Here is a 19358-nt window from a genome sequence, read left to right on the forward strand (position 1 = left end):
TCAAATGGGTAAGGTTCTTTTTGGATGCTATGAAGGTTCCGATTATTTACTCTAGATGGAGCAGAGTGAATAATGCACTTCAAGCAGTTATTTATAAAGTTTATTATCCGTGTTTTTCTGTTAGGAAACCAATAATTCTGATCTATTTGGTTGCAACATTTTTCGGCTCCCAAATGACCTATTTGTTCGTGTATTGATCGTATCAGATTATTAACCATTTCTGTTGGCACGTATAATTTTAGCCTATTAGAAGGTGATCGTTTGAATACAATACCGTCTTGTAATTGGTAACCTTCGACATCCGTCGTCTCTAACTCTTTTTTCAGAGTTTGGATAAGCGGATCCCTAGCCTGAGCTACACGTATTTGGAAGTCAATATCAACATCATCGAAGGCAGCCAAATGTTCCAGTCGGCTTAATGCGTCTACATGACTCATTGCTAGTCCAGGGCGATGTTGAATAATGTAATTATAATTCTCCAGGAACAGTGACCAACGTGCTATCTTTGCGGACGAATTTCTATTTTTAAGCGTTTCTACCAGAGAATTACAATCAGTCACTATCTTTATTGGAATGCCGTGTACATAGGTATTGAAACGTTTGAGCGCATATATAACGGCCAATGTTTCAAGCTCGTAGCTGTGCAATTTAGCTTCATCAGCCGAAGTGGTTTTGGAAAAATACGAAATAGGGTGATATCTACCATCATCCTGTTTTTGCAAAAGCACAGAACCAAAAGCTATCGAACTTGCGTCACAGTGAAGTTCAGTTTCGCGTTTAGGGTCGTATATGGCAAGCACCGGAGCTACTATCAATTTATCTCGGAGTGTTTCAAATGCTTTTTTACACTCATCATCAAAAATAAATGGAACATTGTTTTTCAAAAGATTAGTAAGTGGTTTTGCAATACTAGAGAAATGTGGAACAAACCTCCGGAAAAACGAAAAAAGACCTAAACATTGTTGTACCTGTTTTGTGTTCTGAGGAACAGGATAGTTTTTGATAATTTTTACATGATTATCGCTAGGACATATACCTGAATGATTGGCCTTGTATCCTAAGTAATCCAATTCATCGTAAGCAAACTTACATTTATCAAGCCGTAGCTCCAACCCATTATTTCGTAGAGTATGCAAAACTTCACTAACTATTTCAAGATGTTCTTTAAAGTCTTGAGAAGCTATGAGAATGTCGTCAATGTATACAACCAGCTTTTCATTCTCGATGAATTTCCGCAAAATTGTATTAATGAAACGCTGAAATTCAGCTGGCGCGTTTTTTAATCCGAAGGGCATACGCGTGTACTCGTACTGGCCGTCTGGAGTAACAAACGCTGTGAATTTAATTGAATCCTCGTCCATTGCCACTTGATGAAAACCACTCTTTAGGTCTAGTAACGTAAAGAATTTTTTATTGCCCAAGTGTTCTAGGCACGTCTCTATGAGTGGAAGCGGGTAGTTGTCGCGGATTGTTACTTTATTAAGAGGTCGGTAGTCGACACACTTACGAATTTCGCCATTTTTCTTCCTAACGAGTACCAGTGCGGAAGCATAAGGAGAGTTACTGGGTCTTATTATATTTTTCTCTAATAAATCCTTCACAATGACTTTTACTTTATTCCTTTCATCGAAAGAAAGTCGTCTAGGCTTTGTGAAAATAGGAGTATCATGAGTTAAGCTAATTCGCATTTTATGAGCAGATGGTATTATATGTTTATCCGGAAAATTAATGTAATTATTGGACACTATTGATCTTAAAGCAATGCCTTGTTCTTTAGAAAGATGTTCTCCAACATTTATAGTGCTAGCCTCATCGCTAATATTTATAGAACACATTTCAGAAAAAGTTGTGTCATATTGTTGTTTATGTTCAGATTTGTCTGATATCGAAATGAATTTTGAAGAAATATTGGGATCGGACAATTTCGAATCTTTGCATACCTCTGGTAAGGGAGCCTGGATCGAACTACGTAAAAGACCCAACGTTTGGAGCTTATGGTAAAAACCCGGTTTTTTTAAGTTCAGAATTTTATCTTTATTTAAATTCATCAGCATAAGTTTGCTGTAATGTTTACGGAATTGAGCGAGTGTGATGTTAAATTCTGATAACAAATCTCTCCCTACTATCATGGATAGGGACATGTAGCTTTTTGGTAAAATATAGAAATTGTGAATGAATGTTTGATTACGAAAACTAAGTTTTAGCTGTACTGTTCCAAGAGTTTGTAAATTCACATTTCCTATTCCTCGAAATCCACTTGGTTGGGGAGCGCTTAGTTTTGTAACCGGAACAATGGCTTCATTTATGAAGCTTTTAGAGCTACCGGAATCAAAAAGAGATGTTATAATTAACCCTGGGCTCCAAACATTGTTTCTCTTAAAAGCTACACTTACCTCCTGATAGGCCTCAAGTTGAACGAAGTTTCCATTTTCCCCAGAATCTAGATGCGCTGTTTCATTGTCGTTGCCCTGTACCGCAGCAACCGTTAGTTGACGTCTATCTGGGACAGGACAGTTGCGAATGACATGTGATGTGCTACCACATCGGAAACAGGAACCCGGAGCTCGGCGAGGTTGTGTGCATTGCGATGAATGATGTCCATGATTCGAGCAGTTATAACATCGAAGAGGTTCTGTCGTCGTTTGTCTTGGTGGAATCGGTCTCGGGGAAATGGTGTTGATGTGAGATGGGCTGCGGCGTTCTGGGTTTTTGCGCAACAGAAGATGGGATTCATATCGCTTAATGTTGTCAATCAGGTCGTAAATATCGCGGTAATCCTTGGTCACAAGGCTATCATAGAGAGGGTCACGAGAAAGTCCTCTGATGACATAAGTTATGATAGCCTCCTCACTCACGTGGCCTGACATTCCCAGCGCATTTACTCGGTATACATAGCTTGTGTACGACTCAGAAATTTTCTTGTAGACCGATGCTAATTGGCTATGAATAACGGCTTCGTTACAGCGATCAGGAAAAGCCTTTTTAATTGTGTCAGCGAATTCGTCGAATGTCTTCAAAGTGTTACGGAAGCCATTGTACCATTCGCTTGCTGCTCCAGTCAACCGACTGCCTGCATATAAAAGCATCGTGCGATCCTGCCATCCATATAATTCGCTATTGTAGCGAATCGTATTGATCCACTTATTGATACCGAGGCCGTCAGAAAATTCCGGTATCAAATGTTTCAACTCCTCGGGATGAACCAATCGACCATCCGTAAACGTCTGCCGCTGTTCCATTTCCATAATTTTTGCTCGTAGCGCCATTAATTCCAATTGATGAGAAGTTGCGTCGAATGAAGCACCTTGCGTCGAAGATGTCGGAGCAGCTTTGTCTTTCATCAAGATGGCGGCTGCTGCAACGTGGTTTCCATTGTTCGTCACTTCGTCTTCATCTGCACACACTCTTTGAGGAATGAAATTCTGGGTTGATTGTTCCTCCATTTTGTTTTTCGGTACACTTTGCTCGTACAACATGCGTAGTTGTGGTAAAGTTGCTTTCGGAGGCACTTCGATGTTAGCAACTTCCAAAGCACAAAGAAGTTCCTCTTTTGTAAGCATTTTTCGGCACAAACGGTGTATCCCACTTCTGAATTGTAATCTTTCTTAATTTCGGAAGAATTAACTGAAGGCTGAAGAATTGCGTGTTTTCTGTTTTAGCGCTCAATCACGAATGACATCTCTATTTGACAGTATTGCCTGAGATACTTAAACCTAGGTGTGATCGCACAAACAAGATGTACATATAGAAAAGGTGTATGTGTAAGGATGTCAAGGTGTATGTGTGAGGTATATACAAATTCGAATTTCTAATTTCTACATTGTTAAACTTTTCAATCAATTATAACATCAAATAAAAAGGATTGAAACGTATTAATCTATTGTGTGTGTAGGGATCAAGAGTGAGAGAGAGAGAGAGAGAAGTTTAGTGAAATCAGAGAGAGCGAAAAATTCAAACATGCAAAAATGAGGTTGAGAGAGAAGAGATTGGACGAAAGCAGAGATAGAGATGGAGAAGGCGCGCGGAAAAGGAGACGGACGTCTACCGGTAGCTAGCGGTAGCTGGGATCAAGAGAGAGTGAACTCCGAGAGTGAATCGAGAGAGAGAGTGTGAGAGAGGGACAGATCGTGAGATCAGGGAGAGAAGACAAGTCAGGCGACAGGGAGAAATAAAGGAGCCTCGGGTCAGTCTTGTGGTTGATCGTAAAGAGATCGGTTGAGCGTGATACAATAAAAAAAAAAGAAATTGAATAAAAAAGCCGAATAAATAATTAAAATGTGTGACGATTACGACAGTGTGTACATAATCCATGTGTATGCACTGTATGTGTTTTGGCATGGACGTTTGTTTACATTTTTCAACATTAAATTTGAATGATTTCTATGTTATTATAGATGTGAATAACTAGTAAATTATGAGTTTAATCTTCCCCCTGTAGGTGAATATTCATTTAAACTATGAAAATGCTTCATTTTCGAGACGAAAAGAAAGGCGTATTGCAGTGCATCATGACAGGTCTATAAGACATCGAACAGCTGACAGAGCACCTATCGAACAGAGTCGTGTTTGTTTGTCTCGTTCGATTGGTCCCAGAGCGCCGCCTTAGGCACCGGTCTAATCTTGTTGCACTCAACATCAAGGTGGATTTATAAATATCAGGTGATGGACTCTAGCAAGGTGTATGGATATTAGGAGGTGAAGTGCTTCAGAGCAAATTGACATTTCACGACTTGACATAACAATACTGGGGGCTCCGGTATTAAAATTGGGGAGGGCTGGAGGGGGGTATAGAAAATTGTATGCGATTTGACATAACAATACTCAATGATGGCGCCCGGAAAACGCGCTAATAATTCACCTTCTTAATAAACACACCTTGGTCGAAGGGTTGGATCAAGGTGTATGGATAATAGGAGGTGAAGTGCTTCAGAGCAAATTGACATTTCACGACTTGACACAACAATACTGGGGGCTCCGGTATTAAAATCGGGGAGGGCTGTAGGGGGGTATAGAAAATTGTATGCGATTTGACATAACAATACTCAATGATGGCGCCCGGAAAACGCGCTAACAATTCACCTCCTTAATAAAGACACCTTGGTTTGGATGTGTTGGTGCGTCACCGTAGCAATAGACGATGCGCAATCTCAGATTGCGCATATATTTATCTGTCAAACGGGTCGGTTTGATATATTTATCTGTCAAAAAAAATTTATATATCTCGGACATATAATCTTGAAAATTTATGCGCAATCTTGGCGCAATCTGAAAATGTATGGAAATGACGTTTATAGCTCAGGGTTGGCTACGCGAAATGACTTATGTTTTGATAAAACGAATATATGCGCAATCTGAGATTGCGCATCGTGTATTAATACGGTCAGACGGCCAATCGCTGTCAGCCGTCGTCCGTGCTTTTTCCCTCCATAGCGCCATCTCTTTCTCGCGTGTGGTCAATGCTCGCGAGCTGTTGTGGCGCCTAAGGCGGCGCTCTAGCAGCAATCGAACACGACATCCGACACGAACAAACCCATATAATCATATGGAGGTGCACTGTCAGACACAAACCAACAAACAAGACAAACATGTCAAATCCCATACATTTTTCATGTTCGATGTCGTGTTCGATTGGTGCTAGAGCGCCGGGTAAAACTGCCGTTAACAAACATTGCGGCGATGAAGTTGCATTTTAACAAATCAAACCAAAAAATCGCAATGAATTCAATTGCTGCAATGTAAAAATCACTAAGGAATCGCTAGCTAACGCTGGAGGGTTTGCTGTGCAACGCGCAGAATCCTAATTCACTCTAACACGTTCATCCCGGCGCTGATTTTCATCAACTTTTCTTTTCGCCGGCATCAAGAACGCAAGCTGATTATGATAGCGGCATCCTGGAAAGTTCACTGGCAGTCCCTGGGGCCTGCCATCGAACTAAACATGTTAAGCATTAAGCATAAATTTGTTACCCTAAGCTTCTGTTGGGGGTATAAGAGGGGGGGGGGGGGGGGGGGGGGGAGGGCAAATGGTTCTCCAGCCACGGAGCCCTAAAGACCATCTTTCCGGGGGCCCTTGTCGCTAAAACTCTGTTCACTTGTAGACATACGGCATACTACAGACTAACGATCTTCGGCGACCGCCTAGTCCGTCTACCGTTAGATCCGCCGCTGGTTCATGACGGTGTTTTTTTTTATTGTGGAGGTGCATCCTTCCCCCTGCCTACGGCGTATGCATCGAGCAGGAGACAGTGTGGCAGTATGCAAGTTGTACGCTGGATAGGAGCGGGTCCGCGACACCGCCATCATTCCGCACATCTCCGCCGTAGCAAGAATTGACTATCCGGCTACGTGGTACTCAAGTTCTGAAAAGGCCGGCATGACCGCGTTGGCTATTACGCCAATAATAATAATAATAATAATAATAATAAGAATACAAAGAACTTAGCATAGCAGTCCACACCCGGGTAAGAGTTTGTCTAGACTTTGTTGCTGCTGGGCTACCGCTGTGGCGCGACAAATGCACGGAATGTACTCGACCACAACATAAACCTACCGATCCGAATCCACTCCAAGGCATTGCCGGTCAATCGGCGCCATAATAACTACTCCAAACCAACAAGCCACCTGAGTCTGGACGGACTGGTGCAGCACCATACGCGCACCGTAATAAACAAATCCAGAATCCTCTTTTGTATGGATTCACTTCAAAATGTTGTTTCCACTTGCGCCCGCTAGCTGAATTAGAAATAAATGTGCAGCAGAGCCGATCGCAAAGATGCCAATGCCAATGGTCGTGTTGTCTGTCAGGTAGCGAGATCGAAAATGCATGGACTTTGTAGCCGCAGCGGATGAAAATGTACGCATCAGAATAAAATAGTTTTGGGGTTTCCAAACGCACGCACACATACAAACACGCGCGCAAACTCACACACACACACACACACACAGATACAAGCGCGCGCGTGCGCACACACACATGCATGAACGCGCGCACGCCAGCACGCACGCACGCACACACACACGCACGTACGCGCGCGCGAGCATGAAAGCGCGCACGCCAGCACGCCAGCACGCACCCACGAAAGCGTGCTCGCGAGCCCCGAAGTCGCAAAAGCACGCACCCCCGAAGTCGCGCAAGCACGCACTCCCCCCCCCCACTAGACCACCCCCCCCCCACCACGCATGATCGATTACGGCTACCTTTCCGGCAGAACGGTTGGTTCAGCTTTCTTGTAGCATCCTCATCCCTAGCGCCGGGCGGGGTGGGGAATCGCGACATGATAGAGTGAACGGCCACTTACCCCGCGCTGTGTGTGTGTGTGACGAGACCAGAAAATTCGAGACAGATTTCGGCACATTAAAAAAAAAAATTTTATAGCCACTATACATTGTGCTACATGATGCTTACAAGGTTGTTGAAGCATCAAACATGTTCAAATCAAAAAAATATTAGGTTAGTAATAGACGTTCTCCTACGCTTGTTTTAAATAGGCTTCTTCACCCTCGATTGGCAGGGGCATCGAATGGTCTCATCAGCAGCGGCACGAAATAAAATAAACCATCAAAACGCCGATAACACTTTGAATCCCAATCCAGCTTCTCCCACAGCGTCTCAAGGTCACACACAAATTAATAAATGCTAACACCCACCAATAACAATACACAACCGCAATGCACATATATGAATCAACGCATACACCGCAACAGCCAATCAGCTGGCGGCTGAAGGCACGGGCAGAAGCGCAAGTAAGGCAGGGCAGGGTGAGGGAGGGAGAAGAAGCGGACGAAAAAATGGGCACCAGTATTTTTAAATTTTTTACCGTTTTTTTGCTCCGCCGCCATAAATAGTTCGTCCATTTCGCCAACAGATGGCGCTAAACTTGCTCGACCCAGCGCAGGAATCGCTGAAGTCCACCCAAGTGACATTTGCTCGAAATTGTTTTCCCATATCTGCTCGATTAGTACTCGATACGCCTGAAATTGTGGATTTGTGTGTGATCAAGTGTGTTGAAAGCGCCAAGATTTGGTGTGATCGTAAATTACACGTTCCTCTATCGATGGACGATGCCGTCGAGCTCATTTTTCATTCATGACTATGGTTTTTTGTTGAAAAACAAAAGCTAATTTTATGTGACGTTATTCTATAAAAATGGGTATTATTTAAGTATAAAATGGCTACATGACCAACTATAACGATAGCAAACATCGTTTCCGGGCGAATCTAGAAGAAAGTAACGAAAAAGCCGCATTACATTTGATTTTAAAGGACTTTTTCTAAATTCCCTTAAACTGGTGCAGTTTAAGGGAAGTTTAAGGCTCCAGTTTAAGGGAATTTGCTCGAATTCCCGATTATTCGTGCTATAAAATGTCAGTTGGGCAGCGCGGGGAACGGGCCAAAATCTGCGCTGGCCAGCGCAGAATTTGGTACATTTCCTGCGCTGGAAACTGCTCGAATTTGCGCAGCGGGTTGTGTGTGCGCAAGCAGTTAAAAAGGCAGAAAAACCGCGGAAACGAGTAATTGCAATAACACCCATGAGCAAAGATAACAAAGAATAAAGAAAAAAACTAATTTTTTGGTGCATCCTCAGTGCTTACCTAACAAATTCAGTTTGTTCTCTTATTTTTTGGTTAGAGCGCCAGTTTCTAACATTCCAAAAAATTAGTTTGAACATATCGACGCTAATCACGACAAAATCGCGAATCGTAAATATACCGTGAATCATTAACTACCGATAGTGTTAAATAGAGGAAAGTTGCTAAGAAGAAAAGGAATCACGAGGTTGTGTAGTGAAGCAGATTATGAATTTGGTGCAGCATTTCCACGGATTTGAACAGGAGTTACGGCTCGTTTACGGCTCGTTTATAACGCGTGGAGTTGTAGAGGGATCTTCGCTTATGGCGGGCACGAGCAGGTGGATCACAGGCCGTGATGCAACACCAATAATGCAGGTGCAGGACCATTTCGCGACTGATTCGAACTACAGATCCAGGGCTGCAATAGTAACTACTGGCAACGAAGGTGAGACCTTTTGGCAACGAGACATACTAAATTGCTACTATCGGGAATTTATGCTTCAATTTTCGCAAGCGGAAACGCTGCGTTTGCAAGAAGCTGAGAAAAAGCGCAAGATCCGCGAAATGCAACAAAAAAGACGACAACGAATCAAAGAACTAGAGCGTGAATGGTGTTATCTCAACGATTGTGAGAGGCTTGAGCTCCAAAAGGATGAAGAACTGTGCAGGGCAACAGATCGTTCGGGCGCACCAAGTTTTAATCAACCGGAATACGAGCATATGCACAGTTCGCAGTTCGTTGAGAGATATGATGATGCAAGGCCCGGAGACACTTCTTGGGGCAACCCGCAATCCCACCGTGTATTGACCTCGACCGCGATGATGACGCAAAATGGAAGCACAGCGATGACATCACAACTACACACACAATCTCCGAGAAACGTCATTATAGCGCGACAATACACAACATACACAAATCTGAATCGTTCACTTACACCAACAACGCGATAACGCACACGAACACTGCTTTGGAGGATACGTTTATCGAAGCTCATCACCGACTCTGGCTGCGTCCTGATGGTTTGAAAGATGTTCCAATTGGCGTTGGGATCGCTATTGAAACGCAAAATCTGATCGTGAAACCTGAAGCTGAAGAACCATCGGAGTCAGGTGTCCACTCTGAACCCTGCATAGCAATCTCGCTCGATAAAGTCATACAACGGCTAAGCTTGAAATCGCGTCATGAGTAGCTGCGATTATGGAAGCGACGTTTGAAAGAGGAGACAACTTCGGGCGGAGGATCGAACTGTGTCCCACGTTCGACGTGTTCCCACGCAATCCAAAGGGATTATCCCTTTCGTGATGGTTCTTGGTGTTATACTTTTCCGGCGGCGGTTTCATGGGACAACAACAGTGGTGTGGTGGTACATACGGCTGAAACAAACACTTTTTTAATTTCAGTTGTAATGGACAATAAACGATCGATGGGATACTTATACCAAATCACCGGAGCATTCCATGAACCAAACTGGTGCTGGGTGTTGTAGATGGGGCGGAACCGTAATTAAGTAAATTGTACAACGGAACTGTTTTATCTCTATCTAAATATATTTGTAGTCCTGTAGTGCTTGTAGTTCGGCTTCTCTTCTTCAACCCAACTGACATTTTATAGCACGAATAATCGGGAATTCGAGCAAATTCCCTTAAACTGGAGCCTTAAACTTCCCTTAAATTGCACCAGTTTAAGGGAATTTAGAAAAAGTCCTTTAAAATCAAATGTGATGCGGCTTTTTCGTTACTTACTTCTAAATTCGCTCGGAAACGATGTTTCCTATCGTTATAGTTGGTCATGCACCCATTTTATACTTAAACAATACCCATTTTTATAGAATAACGTCACATAAAATTAGCTTTTGTTTTTCATCAAAAAACCATAGTCATGAATGAAAAATGAGCTCAACGGCATCGTCCATCGATAGAGGAACGTCTAATTTACGATCACACCAAATCTTCGCGCTTTCAACACACTTGATCACACACAAATCCACAATTTCAGGCGTATCGAGTACTAATCGAGCAGATATGGGAAAACAATTTCGAGCAAATGTCACTTGGGAAGTGTCGTAGTCCGGTAGCGGAAGCGATCGCAGTGTATATAGAATCTAGCTATTCATACCACGGTGTGTTTAGAAGATAGTTGTTCATACTGTTGAGATACCAATAGCGTATGACAGCTTCAGTGCTGCCAGAAGTGTAGCTCAGATATAACAGCTCTTTCGCGCAAAATAGAATTCGTTGTTACAGGTTGAGCCTTTGCGGAGGCTTGATGGTCCGCAGAGAACGACGCAACCTTTGGTCCACCGGCAAGTCCGCTGACCCTGTTTGTTGATCAATTGCAGCTGTTTCGTTAGAAATCGGTAGTTGGATACCCGTTTCAGGATTAGGAGTAGTCGAGATATCAGGGAGGGACATGTCAGTGGATGTATAAGTGATATTGTAGTTGTATGTATTTGTAGTAATGTCTGGAGTGACTGCGATAGTGTTGTCGTAGAAATTTTCACCACCAATCTCTTCACGGTGCAAAGAAATGTCTTCCTTAGTAGATTCCGATAGCCCTGCACCAACACTACGTACTTGATCGATATGCCTTTTCCAGGTCCGCCCGTCATTAAGTTTCACTAAATAGTGAAGTTTACTTAGACGTTTCTTAATTGTCCCAAACTCCCACTTGTTTCCGTGAACGTATTCTCGAGCTGCAACTTTTGATCCAGTAGTCAATGCATGTATTTTAGACTGAACTTCATTTGAGTTTGGATCGTTTGATGGTATCATGAGATCCAGCCTTGAACGGATCTGACGACCGAACACTAATTTTGAAGGTGAAAATCCGGTGGCTGGGTGAATCATTTTACGGTATGAGAGCAGTATATTGCAAATTTCACTGTGAACTTCCCCTCGATCACATTGTAGCGACTTTAGTTTAGATTTCATTGTTTGTATAAATCTTTCAGCCTGTCCATTAGTGGCTGGGTGGTACGGAGCACTAAGTTTATGAGTAATTCCGTTTAGTTTAAGAAACCTTGAAAATTCAGTAGAGGTAAATTGAGGACCGTTGTCACTCACAAAAACAGAAGGTAATCCATAAGTACTGAAAAACTCCCGGCACAAACGAATTGTCGTTTCCGTAGTCATGTTTTTCACAACGTAGACCATAGGCCACTTCGAGTATGCGTCAATCAATATGAGGTAGTAAAGTCCCATGAATGGGCCAGCATGAACACGCTGAAACGGTTCCGTAGGTGTTTCCCAACAATGAAAAGTGACTTTGGGAGGATTAGCCTTTGCAGCCTGACAGGAAGCACAATCGTTGACCAGGTTTTCGATGTCTCTGTCTATGCCTTCCCACCAACAATAACTCCGAGCAAGTGATTTGATTCGTGTTATACCGAAATGTGTTGAATGGAGTTCTTCAAGCACCTTTCTTCGCAATGCAGGTGGTATGTATACTCGGCTACCACGCATCAAGCAATCTTTATGTAAGTTGAATTCTTCCTGATTCACACCAAATCTATGTTTCCCTTCAACTGAGTTTCCAGTTCTCACGTAGCACGTAGCAATTCGCGAACATTCACATCCGCTAGCGTAGCTGCACTTAATTCATCTACAGTCAGTGGGAGTGTTTGTATTGCATTTACCTCGACTACCTCCGGTTCTTCAATTTCCGATTCAGGGTCAGTAGTTGAAACCGGTAGGCGAGACATAGCATTGGTATTGAAATGTTCCGACGAACGGCGAAGTCGAATCTTATAATCGAACGCCTGTAGGAATGCCGCGTAATGCTGCATGCGCAATGCGGACATAGTAGGAAGCCTTTTAGATTCCGAAAAGATCTGGCTGGTAGGTTTATTGTCTGTTACCAGAACAAATTTGTGACCGTAAAGGTATTGATGAAACTTGCGAACATCAAAAATGATCGAGTAGGCTTCCTTATCGATCTGAGAATATTTTTGTTGCGTTCGAGTAAGGGTCTGAGATGCGCCGTTCCGTTAGGATACTGATGACTAAGAACTGCCCCAACCCCGTATGGGGACGCGTCAGTAGCTAAAATTACCGGAAGTGACAGGTCACAATGTACTAAAAACCTATCGGATTGCATCTCCCTTTTTACCAATGTAAACGATTTATCACAATCAGCACTCCACACAAATGGAACGTCATCTTTAAGTAAGTTATTCAGTGGGTACAAAATAGTACTGAGGTTAGGGAAAAATCTACCATAGTAGTTAATGAGTCCAACGAAAGACCGTACTTGATCCTTATTTTTAGGAAAAGGGATGTTTTGTATTGCGTCAATCTTTTCGCGAAGTTTGTGTTTGTTGTTCCTTGCTTGTCCACCATGTACCCGCAGTACTCAATTCGATCAGAGAAAAAGTCACACTTTTCTCTATTGACACGTAATCCATATTTATCTAATCTGTTAAGTACTTCCTCAAGTCTAAGTAAATTCATTATTGTATCAGGACCAATAACGCGAATGTCATCTATGAAGACAGTAACGCCAGGTATACCCTGCAAAATTTCCTCCATTAGACGTTGAAACATTGCAGGTGCGTAAGCAACTCCATACATGAGTCGAGTGGGACAAAACAACCCTCTATGAGTGCTCAATGTAAATAAGTCTCTATCCTCGGGTCGAACTTCGAGTTGAAAGTAAGCTTGCGAAAGGTCCAATTTTGAGAAAGTCTCCCCTCCCGCAACAGTAGTAAAAAGTTCTTCGACCGTCGGAAGAGGATGTTCATCCACCAGTAAGTTTGGGTTAAGAGTAATTTTGTAATCGCCGCACAACCGCACTTTGCCTTTTCAGCTTTCCTAACAGCAACAACAGGTGTAGCCCACTCTAAGTGGTCCACTTTTTCCCATATGCCTTCTTTCACGAAATGATCAATTTCCTTATCAACCGTGCTGCGCAATGCAAATGCCACTGGCCTAGCTTTTATGTATACCGGTTTTGTATTTTTCCTAACAGTAAGTGTAGCTTGTATTCCTTCAATTTTACCTGCACGTTCATCACAGGCACGCGAAAATTTTGTAAGTAAGTTATTCAATGCATTAGTGGTAGACTGATTTTTGCCACTACTGTAGGAAACTGAATGTGTACCTGGTTGGAATACACGATTGAAATCTAAATTCAAAGCAAGTAGCCAATCACGCCCTAGCAACGGATGTCTACTAGATTCTGCGACATGTAGAGGCAATGTGAATTCCTCACCATTTGCAACTACTTTTACCGTTATTTTCCCAAGCACACCAATGTCATTATCGCAGTAACTCACGAGTCGAATGTTAGTAGGGGAAATGTCAAAATTGTTAAAGTATTTTCGTTTGTCTTGTAGGTTGATTAAGGATACGGGTGAACCAGTGTCGACCTCAAACGTTAGCTGTTTTTGATTTATCCTTAGACTCAACAAAAACTTACCAGCAATACCTTGGATCGCGTTCAGGTGTAACACATCCTTCATAACACACGGCTGCTCCTCCAGGTAATGTGCGTCATCCGTCCCCTTCTCGTTGGTCTTGGTGAGAAACATCCTCTCAAGGTGCCCCGCTTTTTTGCAGTATTTGCAGATCGTAGCTTTATGTTTGCATTTGTCTGCGTAGTGGTCAGGATCCCCGCAACGATGACATCGTTAATTTCCACCATTCTGCTTGTTCGACAGGCGACCGGAACTTTGACTGGAACTGGCTTGGCTCGATGACTGGAAACTTTTTTTAGTTTTGTTTGCTCCATGCTCGATGTACTGAACTTCACTTTTTTGACGTGAGTTGTGCATTTCATCGGTTCCACGATGAGACATTTCCATTCCGAATGCGATCTCCTTTGCTTTTGTCAAGGTTAAGTCGCGCACTTCCAGCAATCGAGACTGTATCACACGGTTCTGGATGCCAAAAACGAACTGGTTCCGGAGGGCCTTGTCCATGTAGTCCCCAAAATTGCATGTTTGGGCGAGCTTCTCCAAATGCATCAGGTAATCGCTTAGAGTTTCTTTGGGCACTGTCATTTCTATTCGGGCCTTGTGAAGTATGAATCGGGCTTGGATTTGTAACAAATATCCGCCTGCAGATATGCAACCTGCAGGACTACCAATCGATGCGAAAATCAACATCATGGCAGATTACCACTGTTAAATATTAAAATAAATATTAACGGTCAATTCGATGGTACAGTGGTGTTTTCCGTCAATCCCGATAGAGGACACTATCAAAGTGGAGTCGTGCTGATAACGATCGGGCCGAGCAGGCCCGATAGCACGAAAATTCCCGAACGTGGCAAAGGTTACGATCTTTACCCATTCTTTCACCGATCCCCAAACCAAGCGACTGATTTTTTAGCTACAATAAACTAACAGGAAGCACAATCGTTGACCAGGTTTTCGATGTCTCTGTCTATGCCTTCCCACCAACAATAACTCCGAGCAAGTGATTTGATTCGTGTTATACCGAAATGTGTTGAATGGAGTTCTTCAAGCACCTTTCTTCGCAATGCAGGTGGTATGTATACTCGGCTACCACGCATCAAGCAATCTTTATGTAAGTTGAATTCTTCCTGATTCACACCAAATCTATGTTTCCCTTCAACTGAGTTTCCAGTTCTCACGTAGCACGTAGCAATTCGCGAACATTCACATCCGCTAGCGTAGCTGCACTTAATTCATCTACAGTCAGTGGGAGTGTTTGTATTGCATTTACCTCGACTACCTCCGGTTCTTCAATTTCCGATTCAGGGTCAGTAGTTGAAACCGGTAGGCGAGACATAGCATTGGTATTGAAATGTTCCGACGAACGGCGAAGTCGAATCTTATAATCGAACGCCTGTAGGAATGCCGCGTAATGCTGCATGCGCAATGCGGACATAGTAGGAAGTCTTTTAGATTCCGAAAAGATCTGGCTGGTAGGTTTATTGTCTGTTACCAGAACAAATTTGTGACCGTAAAGGTATTGATGAAACTTGCGAACATCAAAAATGATCGAGTAGGCTTCCTTATCGATCTGAGAATATTTTTGTTGCGTTCGAGTAAGGGTCTGAGATGCGCCGTTCCGTTAGGATACTGATGACTAAGAACTGCCCCAACCCCGTATGGGGACGCGTCAGTAGCTAAAATTACCGGAAGTGACAGGTCACAATGTACTAAAAACCTATCGGATTGCATCTCCCTTTTTACCAATGTAAACGATTTATCACAATCAGCACTCCACACAAATGGAACGTCATCTTTAAGTAAGTTATTCAGTGGGTACAAAATAGTACTGAGGTTAGGGAAAAATCTACCATAGTAGTTAATGAGTCCAACGAAAGACCGTACTTGATCCTTATTTTTAGGAAAAGGGATGTTTTGTATTGCGTCAATCTTTTCGCGAAGTTTGTGTTTGTTGTTCCTTGCTTGTCCACCATGTACCCGCAGTACTCAATTCGATCAGAGAAAAAGTCACACTTTTCTCTATTGACACGTAATCCATATTTATCTAATCTGTTAAGTACTTCCTCAAGTCTAAGTAAATTCATTATTGTATCAGGACCAATAACGCGAATGTCATCTATGAAGACAGTAACGCCAGGTATACCCTGCAAAATTTCCTCCATTAGACGTTGAAACATTGCAGGTGCGTAAGCAACTCCATACATGAGTCGAGTGGGACAAAACAACCCTCTATGAGTGCTCAATGTAAATAAGTCTCTATCCTCGGGTCGAACTTCGAGTTGAAAGTAAGCTTGCGAAAGGTCCAATTTTGAGAATGTCTCCCCTCCCGCAACAGTAGTAAAAAGTTCTTCGACCGTCGGAAGAGGATGTTCATCCACCAGTAAGTTTGGGTTAAGAGTAATTTTGTAATCGCCGCACAACCGCACTTTGCCTTTTCAGCTTTCCTAACAGCAACAACAGGTGTAGCCCACTCTAAGTGGTCCACTTTTTCCCATATGCCTTCTTTCACGAAATGATCAATTTCCTTATCAACCGTGCTGCGCAATGCAAATGCCACTGGCCTAGCTTTTATGTATACCGGTTTTGTATTTTTCCTAACAGTAAGTGTAGCTTGTATTCCTTCAATTTTACCTGCACGTTCATCACAGGCACGCGAAAATTTTGTAAGTAAGTTATTCAATGCATTAGTGGTAGACTGATTTTTGCCACTACAGTAGGAAACTGAATGTGTACCTGGTTGGAATACACGATTGAAATCTAAATTCAAAGCAAGTAGCCAATCACGCCCTAGCAACGGATGTCTACTAGATTCTGCGACATGTAGAGGCAATGTGAATTCCTCACCATTTGCAACTACTTTTACCGTTATTTTCCCAAGCACACCAATGTCATTATCGCAGTAACTCACGAGTCGAATGTTAGTAGGGGAAATGTCAAAATTGTTAAAGTATTTTCGTTTGTCTTGTAGGTTGATTAAGGATACGGGTGAACCAGTGTCGACCTCAAACGTTAGCTGTTTTTGATTTATCCTTAGACTCAACAAAAACTTACCAGCAATACCTTGGATCGCGTTCAGGTGTAACACATCCTTCATAACACACGGCTGCTCCTCCAGGTAATGTGCGTCATCCGTCCCCTTCTCGTTGGTCTTGGTGAGAAACATCCTCTCAAGGTGCCCCGCTTTTTTGCAGTATTTGCAGATCGTAGCTTTATGTTTGCATTTGTCTGCGTAGTGGTCAGGATCCCCGCAACGATGACATCGTTAATTTCCACCATTCTGCTTGTTCGACAGGCGACCGGAACTTTGACTGGAACTGGCTTGGCTCGATGACTGGAAACTTTTTTTAGTTTTGTTTGCTCCATGCTCGATGTACTGAACTTCACTTTTTTGACGTGAGTTGTGCATTTCATCGGTTCCACGATGAGACATTTCCATTCCGAATGCGATCTCCTTTGCTTTTGTCAAGGTTAAGTCGCGCACTTCCAGCAATCGAGACTGTATCACACGGTTCTGGATGCCAAAAACGAACTGGTTCCGGAGGGCCTTGTCCATGTAGTCCCCAAAATTGCATGTTTGGGCGAGCTTCTCCAAATGCATCAGGTAATCGCTTAGAGTTTCTTTGGGCACTGTCATTTCTATTCGGGCCTTGTGAAGTATGAATCGGGCTTGGATTTGTAACAAATATCCGCCTGCAGATATGCAACCTGCAGGACTACCAATCGATGCGAAAATCAACATCATGGCAGATTACCACTGTTAAATATTAAAATAAATATTAACGGTCAATTCGATGGTACAGTGGTGTTTTCCGTCAATCCCGATAGAGGACACTATCAAAGTGGAGTCGTGCTGATAACGATCGGGCCGAGCAGGCCCGATAGCACGAAAATTCCCGAACGTGGCAAAGGTTACGATCTTTACCCATTCTTTCACCGATCCCCAAACCAAGCGACTGATTTTTTAGCTACAATAAACTAACAGGAAGCACAATCGTTGACCAGGTTTTCGATGTCTCTGTCTATGCCTTCCCACCAACAATAACTCCGAGCAAGTGATTTGATTCGTGTTATACCGAAATGTGTTGAATGGAGTCCTTCAAGCACCTTTCTTCGCAATGCAGGTGGTATGTATACTCGGCTACCACGCATCAAGCAATCTTTATGTAAGTTGAATTCTTCCTGATTCACACCAAATCTATGTTTCCCTTCAACTGAGTTTCCAGTTCTCACGTAGCACGTAGCAATTCGCGAACATTCACATCCGCTAGCGTAGCTGCACTTAATTCATCTACAGTCAGTGGGAGTGTTTGTATTGCATTTACCTCGACTACCTCCGGTTCTTCAATTTCCGATTCAGGGTCAGTAGTTGAAACCGGTAGGCGAGACATAGCATTGGTATTGAAATGTTCCGACGAACGGCGAAGTCGAATCTTATAATCGAATGCCTGTAGGAATGCCGCGTAATGCTGCATGCGCAATGCGGACATAGTAGGAAGTCTTTTAGATTCCGAAAAGATCTGGCTGGTAGGTTTATTGTCTGTTACCAGAACAAATTTGTGACCGTAAAGGTATTGATGAAACTTGCGAACATCAAAAATGATCGAGTAGGCTTCCTTATCGATCTGAGAATATTTTTGTTGCGTTCGAGTAAGGGTCTGAGATGCGCCGTTCCGTTAGGATACTGATGACTAAGAACTGCCCCAACCCCGTATGGGGACGCGTCAGTAGCTAAAATTACCGGAAGTGACAGGTCACAATGTACTAAAAACCTATCGGATTGCATCTCCCTTTTTACCAATGTAAACGATTTATCACAATCAGCACTCCACACAAATGGAACGTCATCTTTAAGTAAGTTATTCAGTGGGTACAAAATAGTACTGAGGTTAGGGAAAAATCTACCATAGTAGGTAATGAGTCCAACGAAAGACCGTACTTGATCCTTATTTTTAGGAAAAGGGATGTTTTGTATTGCGTCAATCTTTTCGCGAAGTTTGTGTTTGTTGTTCCTTGCTTGTCCACCATGTACCCGCAGTACTCAATTCGATCAGAGAAAAAGTCACACTTTTCTCTATTGACACGTAATCCATATTTATCTAATCTGTTAAGTACTTCAAAATTGCATGTTTGGGCGAGCTTCTCCAAATGCATCAGGTAATCGCTTAGAGTTTCTTTGGGCACTGTCATTTCTATTCGGGCCTTGTGAAGTATGAATCGGGCTTGGATTTGTAACAAATATCCGCCTGCAGATATGCAACCTGCAGGACTACCAAAACTGACAGGAAGCACAATCGTTGACCAGGTTTTCGATGTCTCTGTCTATGCCTTCCCACCAACAATAACTCCGAGCAAGTGATTTGATTCGTGTTA

At 42.9% G+C, this 19358-nt stretch overlaps 1 protein-coding gene across 1 annotated transcript; it reads right to left on the reverse strand.

Annotated features, from left to right (window-relative positions):
- Positions 1 to 600: 600 nt before the first annotated feature.
- Positions 601 to 3559, reverse strand: LOC120953157 (uncharacterized). Its single transcript, XM_040372876.2, has 2 exons — positions 2394 to 3559; positions 601 to 2319 (listed from the first exon to the last, which is right to left on the reverse strand). Exons 1-2 carry the CDS (start codon positions 3474 to 3476, stop codon positions 2314 to 2316), a joined length of 1089 nt encoding a protein of 362 aa, XP_040228810.2. The 5' UTR covers positions 3477 to 3559; the 3' UTR covers positions 601 to 2313.
- Between the last annotated feature and the right edge of the window lie 15799 nt (positions 3560 to 19358).

Source organism: Anopheles coluzzii, chromosome 3 (assembly GCF_943734685.1).
Source record: "Anopheles coluzzii chromosome 3, AcolN3, whole genome shotgun sequence".
NCBI classification, from domain to species: Eukaryota; Metazoa; Arthropoda; class Insecta; order Diptera; family Culicidae; genus Anopheles; species Anopheles coluzzii.

Coding starts and splice junctions, on each gene's coding strand:
- LOC120953157 (XM_040372876.2), bottom strand. CDS start 3,476: ATGTTGTACGAGCAAAGTGTACCGAAAAACAAAATGGAGGAACAATCA.